The 27,387-nt window shown below is 53.9% G+C and overlaps 11 protein-coding genes across 11 annotated transcripts; 6 read left to right on the top strand and 5 right to left on the bottom strand.

Moving 5' to 3' along the window:
• Positions 1 to 1,461: 1,461 nt before the first annotated feature.
• Positions 1,462 to 2,514, top strand: MYCGRDRAFT_103868 (uncharacterized protein; the record flags this gene model as incomplete). The annotated part of the gene is made up of 2 exons (XM_003854242.1): positions 1,462 to 1,773; positions 1,836 to 2,514. 2 exons carry the CDS (start codon positions 1,713 to 1,715, stop codon positions 2,453 to 2,455), a joined length of 681 nt encoding a protein of 226 aa, XP_003854290.1.
• A 2,483-nt stretch (positions 2,515 to 4,997) lies between these two features.
• On the bottom strand, positions 4,998 to 6,133 carry FBP1 (fructose-1,6-bisphosphatase; the record flags this gene model as incomplete). The annotated part of the gene is made up of 2 exons (XM_003853939.1): positions 4,998 to 5,767; positions 5,821 to 6,133. Coding segments are annotated over 2 exons (894 nt in total), but the record flags the coding sequence as incomplete, so codon positions are not given.
• Positions 6,134 to 6,266: 133 nt separating this feature from the next.
• MYCGRDRAFT_91950 (uncharacterized protein) lies at positions 6,267 to 6,904 on the top strand (the record flags this gene model as incomplete). The annotated part of the gene is made up of 3 exons (XM_003854243.1): positions 6,267 to 6,351; positions 6,460 to 6,531; positions 6,747 to 6,904. The coding sequence occupies 3 exons, from the start codon at positions 6,267 to 6,269 to the stop codon at positions 6,902 to 6,904; spliced, it is 315 nt and encodes a 104-aa protein (XP_003854291.1).
• A 2,853-nt stretch (positions 6,905 to 9,757) lies between these two features.
• On the bottom strand, positions 9,758 to 11,154 carry MYCGRDRAFT_108762 (uncharacterized protein; the record flags this gene model as incomplete). The annotated part of the gene is made up of 2 exons (XM_003853938.1): positions 9,758 to 10,916; positions 10,973 to 11,154. 2 exons carry the CDS (start codon positions 11,023 to 11,025, stop codon positions 9,758 to 9,760), a joined length of 1,212 nt encoding a protein of 403 aa, XP_003853986.1.
• A 185-nt stretch (positions 11,155 to 11,339) lies between these two features.
• HAG2403 (histone acetyltransferase type B catalytic subunit) lies at positions 11,340 to 13,000 on the top strand (the record flags this gene model as incomplete). The annotated part of the gene is made up of 2 exons (XM_003854244.1): positions 11,340 to 12,103; positions 12,170 to 13,000. 2 exons carry the CDS (start codon positions 11,435 to 11,437, stop codon positions 12,998 to 13,000), a joined length of 1,500 nt encoding a protein of 499 aa, XP_003854292.1.
• Positions 13,001 to 13,356: 356 nt separating this feature from the next.
• MYCGRDRAFT_70216 (uncharacterized protein) lies at positions 13,357 to 14,691 on the bottom strand (the record flags this gene model as incomplete). The annotated part of the gene is made up of 4 exons (XM_003853937.1): positions 13,357 to 13,425; positions 13,539 to 14,091; positions 14,148 to 14,380; positions 14,435 to 14,691. The coding sequence occupies 4 exons, from the start codon at positions 14,504 to 14,506 to the stop codon at positions 13,357 to 13,359; spliced, it is 927 nt and encodes a 308-aa protein (XP_003853985.1).
• A 545-nt stretch (positions 14,692 to 15,236) lies between these two features.
• On the bottom strand, positions 15,237 to 16,749 carry PDA1 (pyruvate dehydrogenase E1, alpha subunit; the record flags this gene model as incomplete). Its single annotated transcript, XM_003853936.1, has 4 exons — positions 15,237 to 15,784; positions 15,839 to 16,293; positions 16,356 to 16,489; positions 16,547 to 16,749. 4 exons carry the CDS (start codon positions 16,676 to 16,678, stop codon positions 15,237 to 15,239), a joined length of 1,269 nt encoding a protein of 422 aa, XP_003853984.1.
• Positions 16,750 to 17,494: 745 nt separating this feature from the next.
• MYCGRDRAFT_91945 (uncharacterized protein) lies at positions 17,495 to 18,401 on the top strand (the record flags this gene model as incomplete). The annotated part of the gene is made up of 2 exons (XM_003854245.1): positions 17,495 to 18,160; positions 18,390 to 18,401. 2 exons carry the CDS (start codon positions 17,495 to 17,497, stop codon positions 18,399 to 18,401), a joined length of 678 nt encoding a protein of 225 aa, XP_003854293.1.
• A 323-nt stretch (positions 18,402 to 18,724) lies between these two features.
• MYCGRDRAFT_70210 (uncharacterized protein) lies at positions 18,725 to 20,987 on the bottom strand (the record flags this gene model as incomplete). Its single annotated transcript, XM_003853935.1, has 4 exons — positions 18,725 to 19,102; positions 19,156 to 20,275; positions 20,354 to 20,726; positions 20,799 to 20,987. 4 exons carry the CDS (start codon positions 20,962 to 20,964, stop codon positions 18,725 to 18,727), a joined length of 2,037 nt encoding a protein of 678 aa, XP_003853983.1.
• Positions 20,988 to 23,034: 2,047 nt separating this feature from the next.
• Positions 23,035 to 24,291, top strand: MgTpk1 (uncharacterized protein; the record flags this gene model as incomplete). The annotated part of the gene is made up of 3 exons (XM_003854246.1): positions 23,035 to 23,692; positions 23,744 to 24,192; positions 24,250 to 24,291. 3 exons carry the CDS (start codon positions 23,035 to 23,037, stop codon positions 24,289 to 24,291), a joined length of 1,149 nt encoding a protein of 382 aa, XP_003854294.1.
• An 819-nt stretch (positions 24,292 to 25,110) lies between these two features.
• Positions 25,111 to 27,179, top strand: MYCGRDRAFT_39405 (uncharacterized protein; the record flags this gene model as incomplete). The annotated part of the gene is made up of 5 exons (XM_003854247.1): positions 25,111 to 25,215; positions 25,285 to 25,355; positions 25,433 to 26,720; positions 26,781 to 26,994; positions 27,061 to 27,179. 5 exons carry the CDS (start codon positions 25,111 to 25,113, stop codon positions 27,177 to 27,179), a joined length of 1,797 nt encoding a protein of 598 aa, XP_003854295.1.
• Positions 27,180 to 27,387: the final 208 nt, after the last annotated feature.

Raw genomic sequence — 27,387 nt, 5'->3', positions numbered from 1 at the left:
AGCAGAGCTAGATATCCACTCCGAATAGCAATAGTTGCACCTTACCAAGGGGTAGTAAGTACTTCCTCGTTCGCGGTCGCGGCTAACTTCTATCTAATAAGCATTTTCAGACCTTCTACGCTTGCCCTTAGGCAGCATAATAGGGCTTAAGGACATAATCTTACTAAAGGCAGTAATCTAAGAGCTAGAGCCTTAAGAGCTCGACATAGTATTAATAAATAAGGATGCAATAATGGACTAACTAACCGTTCTTATAGTATATTCCTTACCTCTTTATACCTCCACCGGTCTATCGATCTATCTACGAGCACCGCCCTTATATACGAGCATTAACCTACAACGCAACATTGCAAGCTGCTATCCACGGATGAAGAGATATACAAAGGATAGTAAGGGCATAGCAAGAGCTTGAACAATAAGATTAAGGAGGTTACAAGGGCTTCGGAATACCTCATTTGGCAAGCCGGTTGTGCACACAAGCCATAGAAACCATGACCTCTGTGCACACTGTGTGTTAACGCTGATACACATTGTGTGTGCAGAAGCACCAACACCTCTAGGATCAAGAGCCCGGTGACCTGCACTTCGGATCATCCGGTAGCCTTGTTGAGCCAACGAGATAGCCCAGATTGCTCGGGTGCTATATGGGATCCCAGCTCACTGTCCGGGCTCTGGACATGCCTCCGATTCTTGACGACCAGGATCTCAAGGTCCGTCTGAACGAAGCACCCAATTGGCAATGACCGCAAGGCCCTGTCAATGGATTCGCGGCAGCCACCACGCCTGGCCCATCCACAACAACCTGGAGCGGCTGGCTTCCGGTGACTAACAACCAAGGCAGATACCCAGACCTGGCGGTGCTTCGACCTGGCCAAATAGCGACTCTAGCATCTAGATCGTGCCTGGCTGGACACCGGCGGCAGCTGCTTGCAGGGAGAGGCACAACTTCAGGAGCCAGTAGCAGTACACCATAGTGCACCGCCTGAGCGCATTTTCGGACCAGACGCCTTCGATGTCGGTGTCTTCGCAGTCGGCATCATATCTGTCTGTTCGGTATCTGTCTGTTCGGTTTGCGAAAAGCTTTTGTATCATGATGGCTCGAGCCATCGTAGCTTGCTTCTGCTCCAGCAGGCTGCAGTGATGCCAAAGCGGTGCTTGCACGAAGATGTAAGCATCGCATAAAGCTTGAGTCCAGTAGTACACCCAGTCATCAATCGATCGGTGCGGCGCCGCTTGGAGGGTTCAGAAGTTGGAGCGTTGAGCACGGAATGGTCAATGTGAGAAAGCACTTGGCCTTGTCATCGATCGCGGGGCTGCCTCAAGGCATGCGTTTCAGATGCTGCTGACTGTCCACGCCCTCGGATGTCGTCGGCGAGATGTCGTCTTTGCCGATGGTGTATTCCATTTCCCTTGGGGCCAGACCGACCCCACGTAGAACCGGATCGGTACACTTGCTCTGATGAGTCGAAAGCGATCGCCAATATGTCTCGCTGTCAAAGATCGTCTGCTGCCATCGTCGACCGTTCAGCATATTACCCTCTGCAATATCCTTGAATTGTCTTCGGTTTTCAACGTCGCGTGAAAGTGGTGGAACCACAAGCTCTCAGCACGCAAGAAAGCAATAAAAAACTTGCCCCGCTTCGACCACCACGAGTGACCTGGAATTGCGCAGACCAGACCACCACGAACTGCGCAACGACCACCACGGGAACATGGCATCTGTCAACGGCGATGTCAGTTTTGACAGCATCCCCGATGCAGTGGAGGCATTCGGTCAGCACGCTCAGCTCAGCACTGGAAATCGCTCGCGCAGCATAGCTGACACACGACCACAGCAAAGGGCGAATTCGTCCTTGTCATGGACTCCACCAATCGCGAGAACGAAGGCGACCTGATCATCGCCGCAGAAGACTTCACTCCGGCAAAGGCGGCTTTTATGATCCGACACTCGTCCGGCTACCTCTGCGCGCCCATCACGTCGGCTCTTGCTGCAAGATTAGAACTACCTCAAATGGTTACTCACAACTCCGATCCCAACAGAACCGCATACACCATCACGATTGATGCGGCAGACGGTGTGACGACGGGAATCAGCGCGCAGGACCGAAGCTTGACGTGCCGCAGATTGGCGGATCCGAAGGTACAGAAAGAAACGTTCAGACGGCCGGGTCATATCGTGCCGTTGCAGGCGCGAGAGGGTGGTGTCAGAGTACGAGGAGGACATACCGAGGCGGGCGTCGATCTGTGCTTATTGGCCGGCAAGCAGCCTGTTTCCGTGATTGCAGAAATGGTACAGGACGGTGAAGAGGTGGAGGGTAAAGCTGAGCTTGCGGGTGACTTTGGCATGATGAGAAGAGATGGGTGTCTGGCATTCGCTCGTCGCTACGGGTTGAAGGTCATCACAATCGAGGACTTGATAAGGCATTTGGAGGCCAACGATGGCAAAAAGGCTTGAAATTTGGTCTCGAGCATTCATGTACAAAGATGTGAATAATCTCCAAAGCGATCTATGCCTGGCGCGCACGAAGTTGACTTCATTCACCTCGCAGCAGTGGAATGACATCGCGGAGCGTGCGCCGAGAGTCGGTATGCACCCATGATGCAGGACGAGTGATTTCCGAACCGATAGTCCGTGAACTGGCTGGCATGCACGCTGGTATGGTCGAGGCTTGGAGCTCGGAACGGACGCTGGCATGCGCGCTGGCATGTACGTTTTCACGGCCGGCAACAGGCCACTGGCGTTCGTAGGATCTGTTAGGCGACATGCACGGTGACACGCTCGTTGGCAGCTCGTTGCCATATCTGCCAGCGTATGCCTGGCTTGGCCGGCCTACGGACGTTGGCATGAACCGGCGCATGCACGGCGGCATGGCTGATGGCATGCACGGTGCGAGCACGGTGCATAGACAGTGGCATGCATGACCACATGTGCTCGGTAGGTCGCTGAAAAACGGCGTTCGCGTTTGCTTCGCGCTGGCAGAGCCAATACGTCCATTCGGAGGCACCGCTACAGGTCTCTCCTTCTCGACTCATCCAAGAGATAGACGAATGTGCTCGTGGAGCGAAGCACAGGTCAGACCAACGAGCATGTCTTCGTCATTTCCACCATTTGTCTGGACAATGCCTTTGTAAAGAATCGCTGGCTCATGCCGAACTCGACGAGTCTCAAGCTCAACTTTGCATCCGCGTCGTCGGTATGCATCAAGAGCCATCACGACGATTGGCTTGATCCAACGCTCGGCATCATTGTCTTCGGTGGCTTGAATCTGCTCCTCCATGGGCTGCAGCATCTGCAGTTCAAGATAGAGATTTTGGAGACCGCTCATCTCATCCCTGAAGAAGGCCCAAAGGTTCTGCCAGTCGCGTGTGGCCCTGCTATTGAGACTCGGATGCCGAGGGATTCGCATGTGTAAGCGCAAATGTCGAAAGCAAGGGAGGCGCTGGGACGGAATTATGTACTTGAGCAGACTGAAAGCTGCAAAGTTCTGCGTGAACTCGAAGGTGTTGGCGCTGTAGAGTGTACCGATCGCCTCGGAGTAGATTCGTCGACACGTCACCAGAAGAGGTAGCAGGCCGGTCGCTTGTGGGTAGTGCTCTCGTGGTGCGGAGGAAGGCCGGCCATTCGAATAGTCCGAACATGTGTGATGAAGGTCTTGCTCGGCGATCTTATCAGGCTGCTTGCACACATAGTGCACGATGCGACTGCCTGGCTTCTGAGCGGAGAGATGGAGAACGTTGCCGCCGAGGACCATTTCATAAATGATCAAGCGAACATCGTATGGTAGCTTCGAGAGGAAGGCGCACTCAGTCTGCTCATCCGTGCGCTGTTCTGTGTCCAAGGATGAGAAAATCTGCATTCTGTGCCATATCGAGTCTTGAGAAGGGTCCAATGGTCCAGTCAGAGCGCGTTGTCTCCGTGGTGGTGCTCCTTGAAGATATCCTCCAAAAGGTAGGCCCAAATATGGTTCGACCTGACGGTTCGCCCACTGCGAAGATGGGCTGATATTCACCCATGTCTTGAGCGCAATATCACCCCAGTACGCCATGGCAAGGGTGGTAGGATCGCGACTTGATGGTCCAGAATTCTCCCGAAGCGCAGTGGGACTTTTGACTTATGTTTTCCGCCGCTCCAGAAGCTGCCAGGGCATTATATGAAGTATGGTTGGACGCGTTTTCTCATTACCGCTGTACCATGTCTTCCGCCGGGCGCCCTCGACTGCACTTGTTGCTGGTGATCGATCTCCAATGGGAAGAAGGTTGGGCAAGAAGAAGGCCGCGTAGTCCTTTCACTGATGACAAGGTAGTCGCGATCTCATTCCTTCTCGAGATGTCGTGATCCGCCATGGATGATGCACGTGGCAACACGGGGTAGCCGAAGCAAGGTAAATAAGGTACAAAGTCACGCAACAAGCGAAGAAGCTGTCGTACAAATCGGGGGTTCAAAATTGACAGCTTACACACAACTTATACTTTGCTCGAAGAGATCCATGCATTGACATGAGTTCTCCAGGCTAGACGGTGTCACTCGTAACAATCACATGGAGTCTACATTTAGAGTCAAGACAGAACTTTGCCAGCGGAAACACGGGATGAGAGCCACGTTGGGCCATGTTGAGCCATACTGAGGTCCACTCAATTTTCGACTATACACTATCGCTGGGACGAAATCACTCATGCTGCTCATGCCGAAATGCCTGTTGGGAAGGGTGTCAGCTAGAGCTCCAAACAAAGAAACGATCAATGCGGTATCAGGACCTGGAGCAGCGACTGTCTCGCAACCCGCTACGGGCTCTATACACTTACCGTGCTTCTTGTGGATGTCAATGACTTTCTGAACCTCATCGTAGCTGCCCAGGAAGATGCCACTGCGATCGTGGATGTGCTCGGGCACGACTGTTACCATGCGACGCATTTTGCTGTCAATGGCTTGTCCGCCAGCTGTTGAACAAGGCAAGGTCAGCTCGGTTTCTCGACCCACAAGGATAGATCCGACTCACCTTGCTCGAAGATCATAGCCATCGGTCCACATTCATACAGGATACGAAGCTTGCCCTTGGGAGACTTCTTGTCCGCGGGATACGCAAAGATGCCGCCGTACAAAAGCGTACGGTATGCATCCGCAACCATGGATCCAATGTATCGAGCCGAATACGGTTTGTCCGCCTGCTTCAGGCTCTCGACCCACTCCTTCACTGGCTCCTCCCAGTACTTGCTGTTGCCCTCGTTGCAGCTGTAGATCGCTCGCTTCTTCGGCATCTTCATGTCCGGGTGAGTCAGGATGAACTCTCCGAGGGCATTGTCCATTGTGAAGCCGTTCACAGCTCCGCCCTGCATAGTCATTACGAGCTGTGCGGATGCACCGTACATGGTGAAACCTGCGGCGACAAGATCGGTGCCAGGACGAAGAAGGTCCTCCTTGGTGCCCTTGGATCCCTCGTCGAGTCTGTATATTCCGAAGATTGTTCCGACCGAGACACCGGCGTCGAGATTGCTGCTGCCGTCGATTGGATCGCAAGCAACTGCGTAGCGAGCGTTTGGGCTGTCGAACACGATCGCTTCCTCTTCCTCCTCCGAGACTAGAACTCGGACTCGACCACAAGACCTCATGGCAGCTACGAAGAGATCGTGACCGATGACATCGAGCTTCTTTTGCTCGTCTCCGGTGGTGTTCGAGGAGCCAGCAAGTCCGGAAAGGTTGATCAGGGATGCGCGGCGGATGTAGTAAGCTATCGACTTGAAGGAGAATTGCAGGGCATGGCAGAGCAGACTGTATGGGTATGGTCAGTCTCAGGCCATGCTCTCACTCTTGATAAATCATACGTGAAGTCACCAGTAGCCTCTTTGTGTTTGACCTGCTCCTCGCTCAAGAATCTCGAGAGAGTGACAATCTCGGTGTTGATCTTCTCTGTACCTGCCGGGCCTCCCTCGCCGTATGCTTGAGACATGGCTGCGAATTCTTCTTGGTGTCGTCGGTCCGCGTCTCAATTCTTAAACAGACGAGGTGGATTTTGAAGTAGGCTGTCTCTCGGTGAGGAGCTCAAGATGATATCAGAGGTGGAGCGTGATGCCAAATGCCTTTGCAGAGGGTTTTGAGCAATCTCTCTGTCGACTTGCGTATGTAGATGGAAGAGCAGGTGAGATTGTAACAGTACAGGAAGGAGGCTTTACCTCACCTTCTTTCTATTCTGTCCCGTGACAAGCCGCGGTAATCAGCAATTCCTATTACCGCCGCCGATGATGGCTCACGAGAGGGACAAACATCACAAATGGCGGGGCAAGGTGGGGTCCATCTCTCCGCAAACTCCCACGACTGCTCCGACTTCGTCCGCATGACCTCCTGCTCCGGACCCGGTAAGTCTTCGTGCAGAGCACCTGCAGTGGAAACGTCTATCAAGACATGATATGGCATTCTGATGGCGACAGACGCCCGCTGCGTTGACTATGACGGACCTTTCGCAGGCCAACAACGTCTCTCCTCAAGTTGCTCTCCTCAACGGCGAATCCAGGACAAGCAGCCGAGCGTGGCGAACGGTATTGACATACGCGTGCTGATCTTGATCCGCTCATCTCTCCAGCGGCTTGTGTCCAGTGGCATGAAGGAGGTTGAACCGCTTCGAAACGGCGATTCTCGAGAGTTCTTGTGGTCCTCAACGACCGGTCAAGTGCGAGGTCATCCAAACCTGGCACGAGCGGCTACAGCGCTAGCCTAGCATTCCAGCGACGACTTCACTGCCAAACTTTCTCAGGACAGCGCGGCTGCTTTGCTCGACTTGATGTCTGGGCCAGTAGTGCGGCGAAGCATCACCTCAAGGCCGAACCTTTCATCCTGCAAGGACAGACAGAGCCACGCATCATCGCTGGGACTCCACGCATCGAAGCCGAGTCGCATCCAATGGGCCGTTAGCCTCTCGCTCGCCTTGGAGATACTCGTAGGGCATTCTCCCACAGATCCAGCCTGAAGCAGCACAACTGCGTTCTGACCAACTCCTAACTTGATCAGTGTCATACATACGGCATGCAGTCCTAGGTCGTGGCCACGTCTCTCTGGAATTATGCAAACTTCCTCGATAAACACAATGGAATGTGCTTCCGCAAAGTTGCCCTCTCGATTGCAGGGGAACTCTTCATTGGAGATGAAATTTTCGACGCTGCCCATCATCCCCCGGTGAACAGCATCGTAAGCTCGGCTTTCTTCCCACATTCTGTTGATGCCCTGCGAATCCATCTCCCTCTTGTTCAGGAGGTGTATTCGTATGTGACCCAGCGCCGCGTGTCGCTCATCGCAAAGGGCTCCCGAATAGGACGTTATGTTGGGATGTTGACAAGTATGATCGCTTTCATCACCAGCGCCATCCCGGCGTTCTCTGTTATTGCCGCAGTCCAGAACAGAAAGCTCGAATGCGATATCCTTGAATCCTAGCGTGTCGACGGCCATCGTGGCGAGGGCATCTGCCATCGGAAGCCTTGGCGGCGGAATGGTTGCGGAGAACTAAAAAAGGGTAAAAAGCTGAAAGAGGGTCGGCACCGGTTGTTCTTTAAAAACAACCATGGGGCTCACGATCGAAAATGCGAGTGTTGAAATCGGAGTTCCTGGGCGTCAAGGTAAGTCTCGTACACCGTACCAAGTCGGATGCTTTCATGTGAAAGCTTCATTAGACCCCTACAAACCTTAAAAAGCCGTCAAGTGAACGACCATCTCACCTTCTGCGGATCGAATTCGACCAAGAGTTTGACACAAGCAGGACATGGTCGGCAAAGTCGATGTTGCCGATTCTGGAAATAGAGCGAACATTTTTACCCATACCAGACCGCGTGTCACCCTTGCAAGGCTAGCAGGGGAGCACAGTGAGTTTTGGTAGCAGTCGGGGAGGCACATTCGCCTCTCAACATGACGAGCCGGCAGACTCCTTTGAGGGTTTTTGCGGGCTTCTTCGCTGCTCTGCGACATTGCGGATCGTGGGAGGTACGGATCGGAGTCGTCACCGAACTGCTGTTTGACCGTCTCCGATCGAGTCGAGGCCCTTTACATCGAGCAACTGCCGCTCTTTGGCCAGGCGCACGCGTGCGATATACGCTGTCGGTCGGATATAGCCAATGAGGATCGGACAGACCCCGTCTGCCATGCTAGCCTGACCACGATCGATCACACACGCAGGACTCCATGTCAATCACAGAATCGGCCTTGGAATCGCCGGGATGAACGTCGGTGCATGTTTGCACCCACTCGGAGCCACTTGTGAGGAGCCGGCATAGCCTACCGACGGTTACAGAAGGGGAGTGGAGTGCGCCACGCTACTCGATGCCATAGCATGGGTCTCGATGGCAATGCTTGCTGATGTGTGGCGAAGGCTGGAAATATCCTGTGGTCCTACTTCTCAAGCTACGAGAGCCGCGGTGGGTGGCGGACCGGATTCATTCTTGTGCTTCGCTAAACGCCAGAATAGATAAGGATGCGGTGTGGCCTTGCAAGTTGCGGAGCAGTCTCCTACACTTCACTCCACTCCACGCTTTGTCAGACGTTCATCTCATCGAATCTCCGTCTTGAACAACCTGGTCAATGGATCAGACTATGGGTGGACAGCCCAGCCTTGAGATCTCCACGAACCTGGATTCTGAGAACGTGTGTACTTCCACCCTTGCGGGTACTGCTCATCGCTGACGCAACCTGCATGGACAGAGGACACTTCAGAGACGGGCTTCTTCGCTTTCCAACTCACCCCGAGGAAGCGACCAAGGCAAAAAGATAATAGATGTCGCCTGCTGGCCGTGCCGCAAGAGGAAAGGAAAGGTACCAAAAGACCAGAGTTGAGCAGACGCATCGTTGTATGTTGAACTGACGAACTTGACAGTGCGGAGGACAACGACCAAGCTGTGCTTCCTGTACGAAACGTGGCCTCGAATGCTCCTACGAATTCGACGAAGGCCGGAGCAGAGTCGCATCTCTCAAGGTGAAACTGGGAGAATTCACAACACGCACCGAGAACCTCGAATTTCTGTTTGAACAACTACGATCGAGATCCGACGAGGAATCAGCGTTGCTCCTAGCACTCATTCGACTCAAAGCAGACGTGGACAAGGTCGTCGCCCAGCTCAAAAAGGACCCGGATGTGCTCTTTGCCAGGAATCAGGACGGAAGTGCGCCGAGCGACTTGCTGTCGCATTTGATGTTGACTTGAACCGCCGTGAGTCTCGACGTACTTTGGCCTTGAGTGTTGCCGGAATGAGAGACCGGCTAGCGTCTTCGGCTCTGAGCGCAATGGATGTTCACCACGCGGACGAGGAAGTCGTGATAGAGACGGTGTTACGTGGAGGCAACTCCGTTCCTGCCACAAGAGAGCATGATCATGCATCGATGGACAAGGATGATTCTCGATCTTGGAGATGTCCTCAAGTACCTTAGCTTTAAGCAGATGCGTCTTTTCTGCTGTCGAATCACAAATTTGAGCCGAAGGAACGCAGAAAATGACGATCATTCATGCGATTGTCTCTCCTGGTGGATTTCTGGTGATTGTCAAAGGTACACGATCACGTAGCATGAATGTCGCGTGCGGTCCATCGTTGCTTCCGCGCGAGTCAGGCATTACCGGCATTGTCCTGATTACCAAAGGAGTGTGTTCATGTTCCTGAGCGCCTGGTCGCGATTGTACTAGCTTCTACCAATCATTTGGTGTAGCTATTTGTCTGGTATTCGGCAAGGCTACTGGGACGCAGCTGTGCGTGACCCTAAACGCCAGAACCGTAGATCCCTTGGTCCCTGTCAGTGCGCGTGGCCCACCTGTGTCAACAGAGGCAAGAGCATTCCACCAACTGTTACTACAGTGTCCAATAGTACAGATCCATGCGGTCGTGTGGCTGGCGGTGCATGCGAGCTGTACGGATCGTCCATGGGTACGCCGGCGTAGTCGCTCATGTCGTGGCCCTGCCCATGCGCGTGCTCAGTGGCTCCAGCAGCCTGCATTGTGTGCATAGCGACGTAGAGGAACGTACCGCCTGAGAACAAAAGGAGCACGCCTGTAGCGAATTCGCTGCTCGCGCTGTTTCCGAGACCGCTGTTGGTGGCGCCCAGAAGGCGGACCGCCAACCAGGTGAGGAGTGCGCCGACGGGAGCGGCAAGCGAGAATATGGTCAGGTGCAATCTGGCTGTCCTAACGGACAAGCCTTGTTTGAGTAGTACGGAGGTAAGTCCGAATGCTGCCGGAGCTTTGTGGACCATCAAAGCGAGGAAGATGATGAGACTGAGTTTCTTGCTGGAGCTGGTAGAGGACGCGCCCAGCGCAATGCCATCGGCCGCTGCGTGAATCACTAATCCAATCGTGGTGGAGCTCGGTCTGGATCCATCGATATGTCGTGATGCTGTTGCTTGTGATTGAGATATTTCTGCGGGCGGAGTTGTCGGATGCTGGCTCGCTCCGGACGTCAGATTGAAGCTGAATTGATTCAAGCTGACAGGAAAGCTTTGTGGTTGCGATGATGCAGATGCGGACTGAGGAAGGGTGTCGATCAGATACATCAAGATGAAGCCGAGGATCAGTGAGACGCCAACCCACGCATGAGGCTCGCGATATGCATCTTGACCTGCTTGCCCAGCTTGAAGATCCCCAGCTGAAGCAGCGGAGCGCGAGTGAGTTGAGAGATGGCCGCTACTCGGATCGATCGGAGTGAGTGTGCTGGAAATTGCCGCTGGGTGCGGAACATCGCCATTTGCGGCGTCGGACATTGACCCGGACCGGAGGTACACCGTTCGCCTGTTATGCTCATGCGAAGCCTCGCTCGACTTGTAGAGTGTTTCCACGCCCTCTGGGATGATGACAATCAGAGAAGTTCCAACCAGAATGCCGGTGCCCAGTGCCGTAATGAGGCGCAACTTCTTCGAGGAGAGCGACAGTGTCAACGGCACTATACCGGCGAGGAACGATCTGTATATTGTGTCAGAGGTAGTTGACTTGTTGAAGTCGAAGAGGGTCTTGCTTACGCGCCTCCCATGATAACGCTCAGTAGGAGCAACATTAACAATCCGTCCAACATTCTGCCTGCCAATGTCTGATTTCTCGTGGGACTGGTGCACCGGTTTGAAAGGACTTGCTATTATTGCGGCATCGCGAAGTTTGTTCTTGTCTCGAGATCACAGGCCGTAGTCTTTAAGGCGTGCTCAGATCGTGAGGAGTCGTCTGATGAGTCGGCATGGTCCAAGTGGTGAACATGTGCTGTCCCTTTGGTGGTCGAAGTCAAATCGGCGAGTCGGTAGATCTTCGGTAGACACGCGCTATGAAACACGTCGAACGCGCGACTTGCCTTTTAACTTCATCACCAGGATTGGGAATGCAAACAACCTTCATCACTACCGACCTCAGCGAAGACGATCAAACACAGCGCTCCACTCGACCACCGCGAATCGCAACGAACGCTTCACGCCGCCGAGTCGCATACCGCCGCCATGAGCTCCGATTCCATCGAGGACGACGAGGACCTCGCGCAAGAGAAACAGCTGGTCAACGAGTGGTCAAGTAACAGCAATGAGTGCTTGAACATCCGGCTCGTGCGCGGTAATGGCTCGGTCGCGGTGTCATGCAATCCGGAGTTCACCTATGCCATGTTCGGCGAAGAAGAGGCAATATTTGGTTACCAGGACTTGAACATCAACCTCTCTTTCCGTGCGCATGACCTGCAACCGAAGCTGGACATCACCTACGGCAAGATATTCCCTGTTCAGGGCGAAGTGCGACCTACCGATATTGCAAAGGCACTATCAGATTTCCTTCCTGAATCCGCGTTCGACAACCAAGAGCTGGGCGTCGAGGCGGACTTTGGGCCACCAGGCGAGAAGATTCACGACTACAAGCGTAATGGAAAGGCTTACGAAGTCTGGTGTGCGAGTCTGGCAGATCCTGCTGCTAAGAAGCTGCTTGAGAATATGCAGATTTTGGTGCCCTTCTTCATTGATGGTGGAAGTGTGCTGGAACTGGAGCAAGATTGGACGACGCAACGGTGGAAGATCTTCCTCGTCTACGAGGTCGACGGACAGGCAAACGGCATCTCACCTTACACACTCGCAGGATACGGCACGTCGTATCGCTGCTTCACCTTCCCAGAACGCCAAAAGGCTGTTCAGTGGGATGTCTTTTCGCCGAGCTCACAGTCGTTGCTTGAAATTCTGCCATCCGAGGGCGAGCCGAATGAGCTTTCTCATATCTCCGACTTCGAATCACCTCTTGATCTACCGAGCCGCGAGCGACTATCACAATTCTTGCTGCTACCACCATTCCGTGGTGCGGGCCACGGACAGGAGCTGTACAAGGTGATGTACAAGCATCTTACTTCTCCCGATAACATTCGAGAGTTCACAGTCGAGGATCCGAACGAGACCTTTGATGACCTGCGCGACTTCTGCGACTTGCTATACCTACGCGCCAATGTTCCCGAATTCGCAGCACTTCGCATTCACACCGACATTCCTACTGAAAAGATGGCCAGCACGGCTTCCATACCTACCGATCTCATTGTTCCGATCGATCAGCGCAAGGAGATTATGAGGAGGACTAAGTTGATGCCACGTCAATTTGATCGTCTTGTCGAGATGCACACCCTCTCGTTCATTCCCACCAGCAACCGATCGAGGAACCGAATTACAAGGAAGGAGAAGACTACAAACGAGCACGACCGACAGTACTACTTTTGGCGTCTGTATGTCAAGCAGCGTCTCTACATTTTCAATCGCGACCAGCTGGCTCAAGTGGAGCACGCGGAGAGGGTGGAGAAATTGGAAGGTGCCCTTGACAGTGTTCTGGAAGCTTACACCGAAATGATCGAGAGGGTCCAAACGAAGGAAGAGGACATTGCGAACGGGCAAGTCGATGGTGACGCGGCACCCAGCACCGCCGGCGCAACGAAACGCAAACGCAAGGTCGTAGAGGAGGATGAAGACGAAGAAAGCGAATCGGGAGCAGAGCAGGATGAAGTCGCGCCAAGCACCAATGGTCATAAGAAAGCCAAAGCCGCATGAAGATGAAGCAAGGCGTGCTTGTCGAAAGTGAACAGGTGAATATATACCAGGATCGGAAAGAAAGCCTTCGACTATGGTGGTCCAACGGCACACGGCGGCGTGAGCTCACTCGATGCTGTCGAAGGAAGCGGGATGAAGTGCACTTTGAGTCGAGCACCAAGGTCTGTGCGATAGGCGGAGGGTGTTGCCAAATTTGATGTCGTACGGTTCCGCTAGCATCGGTCTCTATTCCAGCCACTGCCGCTTGCGTTCGTCACTGTCTCGAATTGATCTCCTGTCTCGCTGCTGGAAGCCAATTCTTGCGCCCACACACCACAACGCCCGCTGATCAAATCCTCAAAGTATTGCGGCCGCATCTAGTGCCCTCCTGTCGTCGGCAAGCCCAGCTGCACCTTGAACGTGTCGTAAATCATCCATTGGAATGCCTAACACCGAAGGGTATAAAAGTTAGCGATGCCCAGACAACACAACGATACAGACCAAGACCTGACACGGGCCTCTCGGGCGCCGCACGTCTTGCATCCTTTGGGAGACTTACCGTCAAAGTGCCAATCATCAGAATCCTCACGGGCAATCCATTCCACAATCCCTTGAACCCGATGTCCTTGTATATCCTCCCCAACGCCTGACCCGCGCCTTCGCCCGCTTTCCTCCCAGCATTGAGCTTCGACACCATCACGTCTGCAGGATGCGACACAACCGCACATCCAACTCCGGCAATGTAGCCACCCGCGAACGACACTCCGGTCTGTTGCAGAGCGTTGTACGAGTCTTTCGGCTTACCCAGCTGCTTGTAGATCATTGAGACAGCCGATTCGAAGGTCGCGAACTTGACCATGGTGTATGGAATCTGTCGCGCCCACAGTGGGTAGAGACCTTTGTAGAGACCTCCGAAGCCTTCTTCCGCGACGACTTTCGACCAGCCTTGTCGGAGAGTGGTGGCGTAGGGTGGAATCGTGGTTTGCATGCGGATTTTGATTGCCTCGAATGGGCAGAGGAAGACGTCGGCGATAAATTCGGCGGTCGCGGAGGCTCCAAGGTAGACGATCGTTTGCGGGGCGTTGGGGAAGAGCTTCTCGCCGTAATAGTATCTGTTTTGAGTGTGGTCAGCTTTGGATTGGTTGTAGAGAGTGTATCCTGAATGCACTTGAAGACCTCATAGGCGCCATATTTGCCTGCACCTTGAAACGCGTATCCGACAAAGGTCGGGCTCCATCCCGTGAAAATTCCGCGAAGCCCTTCTTGCCGGTAGATCTTGGACCAGGCTTGGAGGTTGGAAGTGTAGAGCTTGCTGTCGACTTGCCGCCTGCATTTGACGAGATCGAGAGGTGTGACGGCGGAGTGAGTGGGACCACATGCGATTACGCCGCCGATTGTGCACTGTTTGCTTCGTTAGCGATGGTCCATCGGGCATTGTTCGACCATGCCACTGACAGCACCGAAGTATGTCCCGCTAAACAGCTCAATTTTCTTCTGCGGCGTGGGAAGCCCTGTTTTGGAGGCCATCGTCAATTGTGGTGTCCTGTCGTTCCACTGATCGGGTGTGATGGAGCTCGTCTCTTCTCAGCTCGTTGATGATAGCTCAGAGCTCGATTGCGTGACGACGCGAAGGATGCAGAATGAAGGTAGCAAGAGAAGAGGAGGGAGGAGATTGTACAAAACCAGCAGCGAGCTCACCTCTCGTCCACAAAGAAAGCTCAATGTCTTATAGCTCTTATGGGAGTAGGCAATCCGCCTATGCCATCATTTCTGCGTTTCCGCGCCTCTCCGCCCAACGCGTGCAGTCCTACGCGGATTTTCGGTAGGGCTGCGTAGTTCTACGTCACTGGAGAGAGAAATCACAAGCAAGGTTTGGCGTCAAGGGCCGACTCGCCGAAAGCCACAACCGGATCTCGGATCAGCATGGTCGGAAAGTAGGGGACGATCTCTCTGGGTTGTTTGCCATGTGATCATATCAGGGTGGGATCTTTACGGTCAGTCGATGCGTCTTCGCTTGTCGGACCTTTCAGAAAACGTCGTGGGGACAGAGTACGACTCCTCAGATTCGCTCTGCTCAAATGTACAACAACAATGCCAGCTAAAGCACACAAGAACATATAACAGTGACAGTTCCTAGCGCCATACCATTCGCTTCTTTACTCCCAAGAAGCATGCAAATACAATCGCTCCGGGATCCTTGGCTCTCGCTCAGATCATGCCTTCTCCTCCGCTAATCGCCTCAAGTCATACCTCGCATCTAAGTCTGCGCAGGAGACTTGGGAACTTGCACCGGGCGGTCTGGGTAGTAGAAGTTCTCCTCGGGTACACGTCCACGCAAGAATTGTGGCTCGGAACCACGGACGTAGATGTCCTCGAACAGGACCTCAGGCGTAGCATCCGGAGCAGCCATGGCCTCTGCCGCGGCGACCTCCTCGTCGACGTGACTGCGAGCCTGCTTGTCGATGCCCTTGAGCTCCTCCTCGCTGACCACCTCCCAGTCCAACAGCTTCTGCTTGAGACCAGCGATGGGGTCCTGGGTCGAACGCATGCGCTGAATCTCCTCACGTGTGCGGTAGGTGGTACCAGGGTCGGACATGGAGTGGCCACCATAACGGTAGGTCACGTATTCGTAGACGAGCGGGCCGTTGCCCTCGGCGCACCACTTCTTGCCGTACTGCACTGCGGCCTTGACGGCCAGGACGTCCATACCGTTGATCTTGAGACCTGGAATGAACTGTCCGCGCTTGTAGTAGTCGGTGAGAGCGGCGGCACGGTGAGCAGCTGTGCCCATACCGTACTTGTTGTCTGAGATTATTGTCAGCAAGATGCTGTTGGGTCAATGATCATAATGAGACTCACTCTCGCAGCCGAAGATGATTGGAAGATCCCAAAGCTTCGCCATGTTGAAAGCCTCGAAGATTTGACCCTGGTTGCTGGCACCATCACCGTACAACGCCAGGGTCACGTTCTTCTTGTCCTCGTACTTGTTGGCGAAAGCGATACCCGCACCAACAGGTACTTGAGCACCGACGATTCCGTTACCACCGTAGAAACCAGTTGAGAACATGTGCATAGAGCCACCCTTTCCATAGGCGATTCCCTCTCTCCGTCCAAGCAATTCACCGATGATCGACCGAACCGTGCCTCCACGCATCATGGCGAAACCGTGGCATCGGTAGGCGGTGATGAGGTGGTCCTGCTTGTCGATGGCGTGTTCGATACCGACAGCAACGGCCTCTTGACCTGTGGACAAATGACAGAAACCACGAATCTTCTTCTCCTTGTACAGGCGATCGGCGGCCATTTCCATGCGGCTGAACGAATATTGTCAGTATTCCATTCTGCTTCTCTTCGGCCCTGATCTTCCCCAACATACCGCACAGCAACCATATCGTAGTACATCTGCTTCAGCTCCTTCTTCGTCGTATCGAGGGTGTATGATGGAGGGTCCAGCTCGTATGTCTCGAATGCCTCGTCGGAGATGCGGACTTGGAAGGGCTTATCGTCTTCCTGCAATGATGATCAGTGACCGCTCAGAGCTCATGTCCGTCTCGCGGTGCTTCGTACCTCTGGAATGTCGCTCTTTTCAGCATGGCTGCTGGCCGCATCGGTGGTCACTGTTCGCAGCGCTGGGGTGAATCTGGAGGCATGGAGTCTGACGGGCGCAGCGAATGCGCGAGGCGCGAATCTGGACAGCATCCTCTCTTGTCGATAGGATGATGGTACGGAGGGAGGGGAGGTTCACGGGCGAGAGAGAGAGAAGAGGTGGTGTTGCGAAAGTGTCGGGAAACTCAACACACAGCTCAATGCTTAGGTTAGCTCTCAGCCCTGCTTCGCTCCGGCGACGGGTCTGCCGTTACGGACGATTTTTTAATCGGGCCGGATAAGTCTACACAGGGCACAGTCCGGATCTATCTGCCCACCACCTCACCAGACCTCTTTCATGCCTCACCTTCCCTTGGCGGGCATTTACATGTCCTCGAGTCCACAGCGCTATCATATGTCACAGACAATTGCATTCACTTCATTCGTTTCGAGCTAATTATGTCTCCTTTGACGTCTTCCCTCAAACACATTCCTTGCATGTCTGGCCTGAGACACGGTCCAAACGATGCCCTTATCCGCACGTCAGAAGTTAACACGATTTACCCTTCGATCTACCTATTGTGCCTTCGAGAGTCGTCCCTTACGACCAGCCACGCTCGAATGGAGCCTGAACGGCAGGTCTGATCCACGATGCGGTAGTCATGCCAGTCCTGCGCTCGAGCCAGCCTTGGGTAGCACTCTGCGTCCAAGTAGTTCTACCAAGCCGCCTGGCACAACCCTGCTTTCCTGGCTCTGCGAACAGCCATCATCCATGATTTCCGTGCAAGAGGTTGGTGGATGGTGACTGACTCGGTCAGATCCCTTATTGTTTGTAACATGCCCATTTCCTTCTCATTCAATTGTTTTACTTCTCGCTTGATATATCCAAAAGACTTGCTTGTCCTTTCAAAAACCACTCCGGACAGAATCATGGACATGGACACAGACACCCTATACGAGGAAGCACCTCCACGATACAGCTCATTGAGCGCTCCGCCCGAGTCCTTCAAGATCGCGACCTGCACACACGACCCACCACCGACGACAAGATGGTTCGTCCGCTCAGCAAAGGAACCGCCCGCGTGGAAACTCCTCACCGGACCTCTAATGTCCAATGCCACCACACAACCCAACCTCGATCCATGCCATAAACGTCGATACCGCGTAATGTACCCTCCCTGCTATGAAGACGTCTTCCTCCACAAGTCGCCCTGGACGAAAACTGCCGACGCCCTACCTCAATACCACGTCGAACTCTACGGCCGGGATCGCTATGAGCCAGAACCGATCATCATCCTCGGTCCTGCCAGCACGTCCGACGACGAATCCGCAAACCTTCAAATCGACACAAAGGCCATCGCGATCCGCCATCTACCCCGCGTGGTCTCGACACTGGCATCTCAAATAGCCGGCATGAGACGCTACATCGCTTTTGTGCAGAGTGAGTTCTGGTCCTGGGATTGGCGGTGCAAGAATCCGGCAGCGAATCACGATATGCGGGCGATGATTACGCGGGCAAAGAAGGAATGTGCGAAGAGTGCGAGCTTGATAGAGAAGCTGGTGGATTTTCTCAAGTTTGTGGGACAAAGTGGGAAGGTATATGATAAGACGGTGATACAGTACAGGAGGAGTGTACGGGAGGCAAGTGGGAAATTGAAGCGACTGCGACTCTGATGGGATTTGGCTTGCATAACAGACTTGGTGCATTGGAAAGGATTGCGTTCGTGTACAATACGTGCGATGACGACTTGGCCGGCTGCGAAGCTGGACTTCAGCAAGGGTTGAATTGGTCGAGCATAACATAATGTATCTATAAGAAGAGCAGAATATCCGGTGAATGCACAGCGCGTATATATGCTCCGCGGCAATTTTTAAACTCCATCTCAATCGTAGCTCCATCGTGGAAGGGCTCCTCCACGGGCTATGGAAACTCCAGCAGTCGTCCCTCATGCGGTTTCAACCCGTCCGAACCAATGTACTCCTGTGCCACGGGTTCGTGGACGTTATAAACAATCTCCAGTCATACGCCGTGCGGCCAGCCTTCCCAAACTCATCGCCCTCCATTTCCTCCATGCGCCGTCCGGCGTGCGCTGAACTCAGATCGCAATAAAGCAAAAATCAATCGATGTCGTAAGAACGCCCTGCCGGTGCATGCTCGCTTCATAATGTCCTGGCAAGAGCAGATACCGAACTCTCCGGCTCCATATCCAACTCAGATGCCATTGAGGTTTCATCCTCCTCCTGCACATCTTCAACCCTAAGCTCGGTATCGTAGACATCCGTCATTAATTCGTCCTGTTGCTGGTGCAACGTACTTCGCGTCTGGAGACGCGTGGCTTTCCGGCTCTCCTCTTCGATAGCCTGGGCCGCAAGGCGGTCATCGTGGCTCTGCGGATAGGTCGGTCGCTCGCCATGGACCGGATGTTGGTAAGGCGCGATGACAGTACTTGAGGTACTTTTCTTGGAACGAACGACGGAAGGAGCAGAAAAGGCAGAAGATGATTCCTCTGACTCCGGTGGAGGTGCGAAAGACCAGACCTAGAAATTCGTTAGCGATGTTTGTGATGGAGTTAGTGAGCACTTGAACCCACCTCCATAACGGTCTTGCCCGCTCGACTGGCAAGTACCACCGCTTTCTCGTCTTCAAACACCACCCTCCACACTGCTTCAGCCGGACTTCCAAGCTCACGGACTTGGTTCCCGTGGTGTAAATCCCAGACCTTGACGCGACCATCGGATCCGCCTGAGACGATTCTACTATCGTCGAATTGCAAGCTGGTCACACTGTTATCATGCGCCGCTAGACGATGTATAGCAGAGTACGTCTGCAAGCTCCAAACTCGAACACTTCCGTCGCTACCGCCCGTGACCAGAGTGTCGCCGCGAAGTTGGAGTTGGCCGACAAGCGAAGTATGACCTTGCAGTTGTGCCAAGCAACGACCATCTCGTGGATCCCAAACTCGCACACTGGTGTCGAGCGAGCCCGTGGCGACGCGACGACCATCAAACGCAACGGCATAGATCTGACTAAAATGTCCCTGCAGTGTGCGGAGACAGCGCCCTTCGCTGATCGACCAGATTCGAGCTGTGGTGTCGTAGGAGCCAGAAACGACAAGATCTCCATGTATCTCCAGACACCGGACAGAAGCTTGATGACCGACCAGGACATGCTTGCAAACGCCCTTGCGAATGTCCCACACGCGTAAGGTGGTATCTCTGGATCCGGAGATGGCGATATTGGGTCCGCTCATCTTCAAGCATCGCACAGTGCTGGTGTGTCCACGAAGCATATGCTGAGCCATACCAGTCGTGAGATCCCATACTCTCACATCTCTATCACATCCTCCTGATACCAGCGTGTCGCCATGAGGTACCATAGCCCACACGCCCATAACGTGACCCTGCAAACAGCGCAAGTGTCTTCCTTCTGTGTCGAAGACGTGGATCTTGGCATTGTCCAGCGCGACAATAATGTAATTTGGCGTGAGATGTAATGACGTGACCACACCCTGATCAGGAGTAATCTGTCGTGTATCTACATGACCTCCGACCCGCCAGGCGGTCTCGACCTGATATCGTTGCTTGAAGTGGCTTCGGTAACTGATCGCTTTCGGCCGACGTCTTGATGATGATGACGATCGAGTTGACAACGTGGGTGGCAGTACCAGTGGTGTCGTGTTGAGACTCATGCGGCGAGTGAGATCCGGTGCGCTGGAAGAGAGTCCGGCTAATGAAGGATTGTGGGCTTGCGCGAAGTAGCCTAATGGATGATGGAAATGCTGCTCCGACAGCGAATTCCCAGCATTTGGCATTGAGCGTCCAGCTTGTGAGTGAGGCTCCTCGGACATCCTCCTGTAAGCATGCTTTTCACACATGCTCTTCCACGCCATATCATCGCTCACCAGCTCGCGCCATCTCCTGCTGACCTGTGAGCCGCGTGCTAGCGTTCGTGGGTCATCGACGAATGTCAATATTCGCAGACACAGCTCGTTCGGCAGCACAGAGAATGGATCTCTCTTGAGTCTCGGTCCGACGAAGTTTGCGACAAAGCCAAGCAGTTTTCCATCACACATGTTTAGCAGTTCCGCCAACATGCGTTGCCGCTCCTCATTATCCATTTCGGCAAAAGCGCCACGCATATGTCTGTATCCGAATCCATATCCTCTTGCGGAGCTGGGCGCACTGGTGTTCTCCGACCCTTGCCCATTATCCACGTCTTCCAAATCAAGGTCACCAATATCCTCTCGAGGATCCGCGGTGCTCCAATCGGGAGCTCGGTGCATAGGCGTGGGAGAAGGTGCCGGAGTCGGAGGGCTCGCGGGCGCAGATGGAAGTGTGTTCCCCGGAATCACATTCGGATTGGTCGGTATAGGTATCGGCATGGTCGGTACGCTGGACATGGACGCGGAGGGCGTGTTGGCGGGTCGTGGACGAACGGCGGCTTTGCCATGGCGAGAGGTATAGAATCTATTGTTGTGCGACTGCGACGAGACACGTGCTAGAGGAGATGTACTGTATTGCTGTTCCTGCTCGTCGTCGGTTGTGTGGGCGTTGGAAGACATGTAGTCCATGATGCTAGACGAGGGTCGGCGGCTATGCCACTCGTCCTGTTCCATGATAAGAGCTCTCGGACCGGATGATGGTGCACGCTGGATTCGAGGTACAATGAATGGCCTGTAGCGGCAACAGTGACAGCGATGACGGGTCGTCTTGAGAGGATCGGCGCCGTGGTCGTCGTGGCTCAGAACTCGAGCTTTTCTCGATTGCAATTGTGCGGGAACACGGATCTCTGGCTATGCTGGGTTCCTCTGGCCTCTCTCTCTCCACGCGAAGCGACTTGCCTCAGCGCATTGTTGCCCAGTGTGGTACTCGCGGTCGCGGAGCGGTGGCCGACAAGATGTCGCGCTGGGCGTAAAAACCCTCGAGAATCGCGATAGAACTGATGCGACCAGCGTCCTTTGTCCTGGCCGGATGCCGTGCAACGGTGTTTCGAAGTGAACAGCGAACGGAAAATTGCGAATGCGATCAGACCAGTATCGAGGGGGTGATTCTGGTGCGGCAGGACAGAGTCGTGGAGGGAGTTGTCGCAGATGGTTTGAAGATGACCTGTGGTCGGTGACGGGTGTGGGTGGGCCACTTCGTGAACTTACCTCCTCTGTGCTCCCGCCGCTCGCCGAGATCCTCTCACCGGCCCGCAGCAGCGTGTTTTTGGGCCGCCGCGATTCGCGAATGTCAGCAGTTTCCAGGTGGCGTGGAAGGGCTACAGAAACAAATGCACGAGCAACTCGGAATACACCGTGGACACGATCAAAGGAGGTATGGCAATATGGTAGATGTTGAGACAGTCTTGGTGGTCAGCTGGCAGAGGACCTCCCAGTCATTACATCAAGGTCCCCGTCAGTTCTTGATGCCTGCAAAAGGATGGAGATTTGCGCCATATGGGCACTGGTCCTCGACGATATGCCTATTTCGCAGCATGCCGTCTTGGAAACGAAGACATCAATATGCTCGTTGCTCCTTCCTGTGAGCTTCCATCACAAGGAGGTCACCGCATAGGTATGGTACCAGCTCTTCGCCAGACCTCCCTGATCCCGCCCAACCTGCACCGCATGTGTCGAACCACGGCGGCGTGGAGTGTGCAGTCTGCGTAGGAGAACGGATGGATAGTCCCACGATGTATAGGTAGCTCTACCGAGGACTCGAAGCAGCGATATACTTTCGTTCTCCGGCTCAACCTGTGCCAATGCCATCGGAGTCCAAGTTGCGTGGTGCGCTTTGAGCGGTGCCATGGAGGCAGAGCCGAAACTCCTCGACCGCTATATACGCTTTATTGGCTTCGCTGTGCACACTCTTGCTTCCATGGATCTGACCATCGTTGCGTAAGAATTGGTTGGCATCTCCTCTTGATCCTCATCATGCGTATATGTCCATGCCGGGTGAATGAGGAAGAAGGAATAACCTAGCCATGACCACGACTCGGTGGGATGTGAGCGAACCCTGGCATGTGGAGGGGAACTGCACAGCGTAGTTCTACGTCACACGTTCCTTCAGACGGGACTGAGCTCCATCGGTCTCCCGCTACCGCGGCCACGAGGTTCAATATTCACCGAGACTCGAGCCCAACGGTACCAGTTCCACTTCAACAACGTCTTCCCGATTCCCACGGTACAACAACGACCTCCCTGCTGTTTCCCGCCATCGTCTCGGTGCTCTATTCCGATGACTGTCGCATGAACCGCACCGCCCTCGTGAAGCCCGGCTGATCAGCTACTCCCTGACGCGCTTGGCCGAGAACCGGAACGGCTAAACATTTCTTCGAGTCTAGGAATGCAACCTGAAGAATGAGCACGCCAAACGCATGAGACTTTGAACCTCGACCGCAGGACCGACCGATCCGCGAGCCCGAAAGGTGCCTCTCGCCGACCATGGCTCCCGCCGTGGTGTCCAACATCGCGTCCCGCTTTCATCGCATGAGCCAGAGCAGTAGTGCCGAGAAGGAAAACACGGCCGCACGGGAAGAGGAGAAGCAGAAACTGTCAGAATGGGAAGCAGAAAAGCGGCCGCTGGAGGTGGAAGAGATTGCCGTGGATCCTGAGAAGAAACCCGTCGGACACTCGAGCAAGCTGTTACGCAAGGAGGATTTTGAGCTGATCAAGACTCTGGGAACTGGCACATTCGCGCGAGTCTGGTTGGTGAGATTGGCGAATCAGAAGAACACGAGCAACAACGAATACACGAAAAAGGTCTTTGCGTTAAAGATTTTGCGCAAGGTGGATGTGATACGACTGAAGCAGGTGGAGCATGTACGCAACGAGCGCAATGTTCTGGCTGCTGTTGCAGGACACCCCTTCATAACGACCATGGTCGCCAGCTTTCAGGATGCAGACACACTGTATATGCTGCTGGACTACTGCCCGGGGGGCGAGGTCTTTTCCTACCTACGACGAGCGAGACGATTCAATGAGGCAACGTCACAATTCTACGCCGCCGAGATTGTGTTGATACTGGAGTTCTTGCACGAGAAGGAAGGCGTTGCGTATCGTGACTTGAAGCCGGAGAATATATTGATCGATGCTGATGGACACTTGAAATTGGTGGATTTTGGGTTCGCGAAGAAGATCGCTGGACGTATGTGCATTGGGGAGTAACGACTGTTGTACAGAGCTGACATACTCAAAGGAGAAACATACACACTCTGCGGCACACCCGAATACCTCGCGCCCGAAGTCATTCGAAACACAGGCCACGGCCTCGCAGTAGATTGGTGGGCCTTTGGAATCCTCATATACGAATTCCTGGTCGGACAACCGCCTTTCTGGGACCAGAACCCGATGAAGATCTACGAGCAGATTGTCGAGGGAAAAGTGCGGTACCCAAGTGCAATGTCGGAGGACGCACGCGATATCATAGGTGGTCTTTGTACCGTTGATGTTTCCAAAAGACTTGGAAATGTCAAGGGAGGTGCTGCTACAGTGAGGTCACATCCTTGGTTCAAGAATATAGATTGGGACGAGTTATACCACAGGAAGATGCAAGGGCCGATCGTGCCACATCTACGGTCCGCGGACGATACGCGGAATTTTGACGACTATGATCCGGAGCCTGAGAAACGGGATCCGTATACAAAGGTATGTTCCAAGGATATGCTCGATGTGTCGGACCAATGCTAATGGGAGATAAATCAGGAACTGCAAGACAAACATGAACGCATGTTTGCAGACTTTTAATAAATCGAAGCAGCAACCAAAGATGTATACATGCCCACGACAGATCCGGGGCGACTGTGTTCACTTTTGGCCCAGCATGGTGCATGGCGTTGTACTTGTGGTATTTCGAGTTGTGGGGGAGATTTGATCGGACACTATTGCAGCAGCTGCTGACTCTGGTGTTCAAGTGAGTTGGCGCCTCCGTATCACTGTGTCTGACAGTCGAACGTCACGTCGTTGTCTATTCATTCCAACGAGATCACGGCTGCGGGAGCGAAGAGCTCGACACAACATTTGAACACGTTCCTCGAGCCGAACGCGATTCGCCATGTTCTCCAGGCACAATACCGGCGGGGCGTCTACCTGCACGGCTCCCTAGCATGTCTCGCCAACCTACCTGTACATGCCTTAGGTTGTCGACATGTCGATACAGCTATTTAAGCATGCCATGCTAACATACGTACGACCACGGCCGCTTGGCATGTCTTGCCGGCTTACCTACACGACGACTATCTCGCAGACCTGCCAGCTTGCCTTGACGGCTGTTTAAGCACACCCAGCCCTTAGCTGTACGTCTCATTCGACATCTGCTAACCTGTACCTCCCCTCGTCCGCTAACAACCACGGTACTGTTCCGCTCCTTAACTCCGCCTCTCCACACGACACGAAACTCTGTCCCCACATTTAGCATGCACCTCGCCCGCGGCTCCATTCAAGCGGGTCGACCGAGATCTGGCAACTCGCATGTTCCTGTCAGTCTGACTCTTTCTGTCACATCGCCTTGCTGCCAGGTACGGCATCATTACTATGTCGAGAAATTCATGAAGTCGAGTCGTGACGATGCTCTCGCGGACGTTCGCTAGCAGGGGTCTGCTTGCACGCGGGCCGGTCAAGAGCTTCTCGCGGAGCTTGCTCACCAAAGCCCACGACCGAGGTCCTACAGAGGTATGCAGCTGGCCGTGTAGCACAGCAACTGCAAGTACGAAAACGTTGCTGATATAGACAAATTCACAGCCGCCGCTCTTCGAAGGAACCGTCCCCGAACACTTCGCATCGATCGTCTCGCAGCATGGCGACAGAACCGCGTACGTCCCAGTCTCGAGCTCTTGAGCAGCAGAACCACGGCGGTGTAGAAAGAGACAACCATTGAACGTCGATACAGGGTTATATCGCGGCATCAACAGACACAGTTGACGTATGAGGAGCTCGACCAAAAGTCTAATGCTCTCGCTCGAGGACTGCAAGATATTGGTGTGAAGAAGGGCGATCGCGTGTCAGTGTCGCTGGGCAACAACATCGAGTTCGCGGTGGCTACATATGCGATCTTCAAATTGGGTGCGATTTTGAATCCTCTCAACCCTTCTTTCAACGCGACACAGGTTGTCAGCGCATTGAACCACTTGGAGACTTCACACTTGATCATTGGAACGGAAACACACCTCATTCGAAAGGACCCAAGGAGCAATGTGGAGATTTTAAAACACATTGCACCAGGCATTGCAAAGGGCAAGCTCGAATCCGAGCTGGTTCGCTCACTAAAAGAAGTCGTGCTCGTGGATAACTCCCGCGGAAGAGTAGACCTCGACCAACTCGGCGCAACAACACCCTTCGAAGCGATCCAATCCGCGTCCGCCCAATCCATCTCCTACGACAACCTCCACAAAGATGACATTGTCAATATCCAATTCACCAGCGGCACGACCTCCATGCCCAAAGCCGCCTGCCTCTCCCACCGCTCTATCCTCAACAATGGGCTTCAGATCGGCGACCGCATGCTCCTCACACCCAAAGACGTGGTCGTCTGCCCTCCACCTCTCTTCCACTGTTTCGGTTGTATCCTCGGCTACATGGCGACGGCAACCCACGGCTCAGCCATCGTCTTCCCAACCGAAGCCTTCGATCCTCTCGCGGCGCTGAAAGCCGTGCAAGACTACCAAGGCACGGCCCTCTACGGCGTAGCAACCATGTTCCTCGCGGAACTCGAACTCCTCGCCAACGGTACAGTTCCCCACGAAGGCTTCCAACACCTCCGCACCGGGATCGCTGCGGGCAGTAGTGTTCCCGCGGAACTGATGCGGAAACTGCACAAGACGCTCAACCTCAATGAACTCACCATCTGCTACGGCATGACGGAGACCAGTCCCGTGAGCGTCATGACACGGACCGACGACCCGTTGCAGAAACGGATCGATACAGTGGGCAGACTACAGCCGCATGTGGAAGCCAAAGTCGTGGATCCATTCGACCACGGCAAAACGCTGAATGTCGGCGACCGAGGCGAGCTGGCAGTGAGTGGGTATCTGGTGATGAAGGAGTACTGGGGTGATCCGGCCAAGACGGCAGAAGTCATGATTCCGGACGTGGAAGATCCGGAGAAGATTTGGATGCTAACGGGCGATGAGGCGAGTATGGACGAGGAAGGATATGTGTCCATTACTGGACGGATCAAGGTATGTCTGAGAATGAAACCTCTAGAGACGGTTGTATCGGGAACTGACCACAATGGACAGGACATCATCATCCGCGGCGGCGAAAACATCCACCCGCTCGAAGTAGAAAACTGCCTCCTCGCGCACGAAAGCATCAACAACGTCAGCGTCGTCGGACTGCCGGACGAGAAGTACGGCGAAGTCGTGGCGGCATTTGTTATAAAACATGAAGGAAAGGAGATTACAGCGAAGGAGGTGCGGGATTGGGTAAGGGAGGGACTGAGTGGACACCTTGGTAAGTTTGTGGTGGACTCCCTATGTTTGGACGGAGAGAGATGCTGACTTTTGTTTGTCATGACAGTTCCGAAGTATGTCTTTTGGGTGGGCGATTATCCCAAGACGGCGTCAGGGAAGATTCAAAAGTTCAAGTTGCAGGAGGATGGGAAGCAATTGTTGAAAGAGGGATTGGGATTGGAGTGAGTGAAGCTTGTGTAGCCGTGTTGGAACCTGTGCGGGATGAAGCCATATTGTTGATAGTTCGTGTCGATGTGCATAGCCGCATGGAGGCATAAATTCATGCTCTTCTCGATGTCGACCATTATCTCAGATGCCGCCAACAGACGTTGTGTTCTGGAGTGAGTCTTCAGTCAAAGAACGCACATGTTCGGAAGGTGAAAGGACAGCTCAA

The sequence above is a fragment of the Zymoseptoria tritici genome, chromosome 3 (genome assembly GCF_000219625.1).
Source record: "Zymoseptoria tritici IPO323 chromosome 3, whole genome shotgun sequence".
Lineage (NCBI taxonomy): Eukaryota > Fungi > Ascomycota > Dothideomycetes > Mycosphaerellales > Mycosphaerellaceae > Zymoseptoria > Zymoseptoria tritici.
This window is presented reverse-complemented; position numbering and strand designations above follow the sequence as displayed.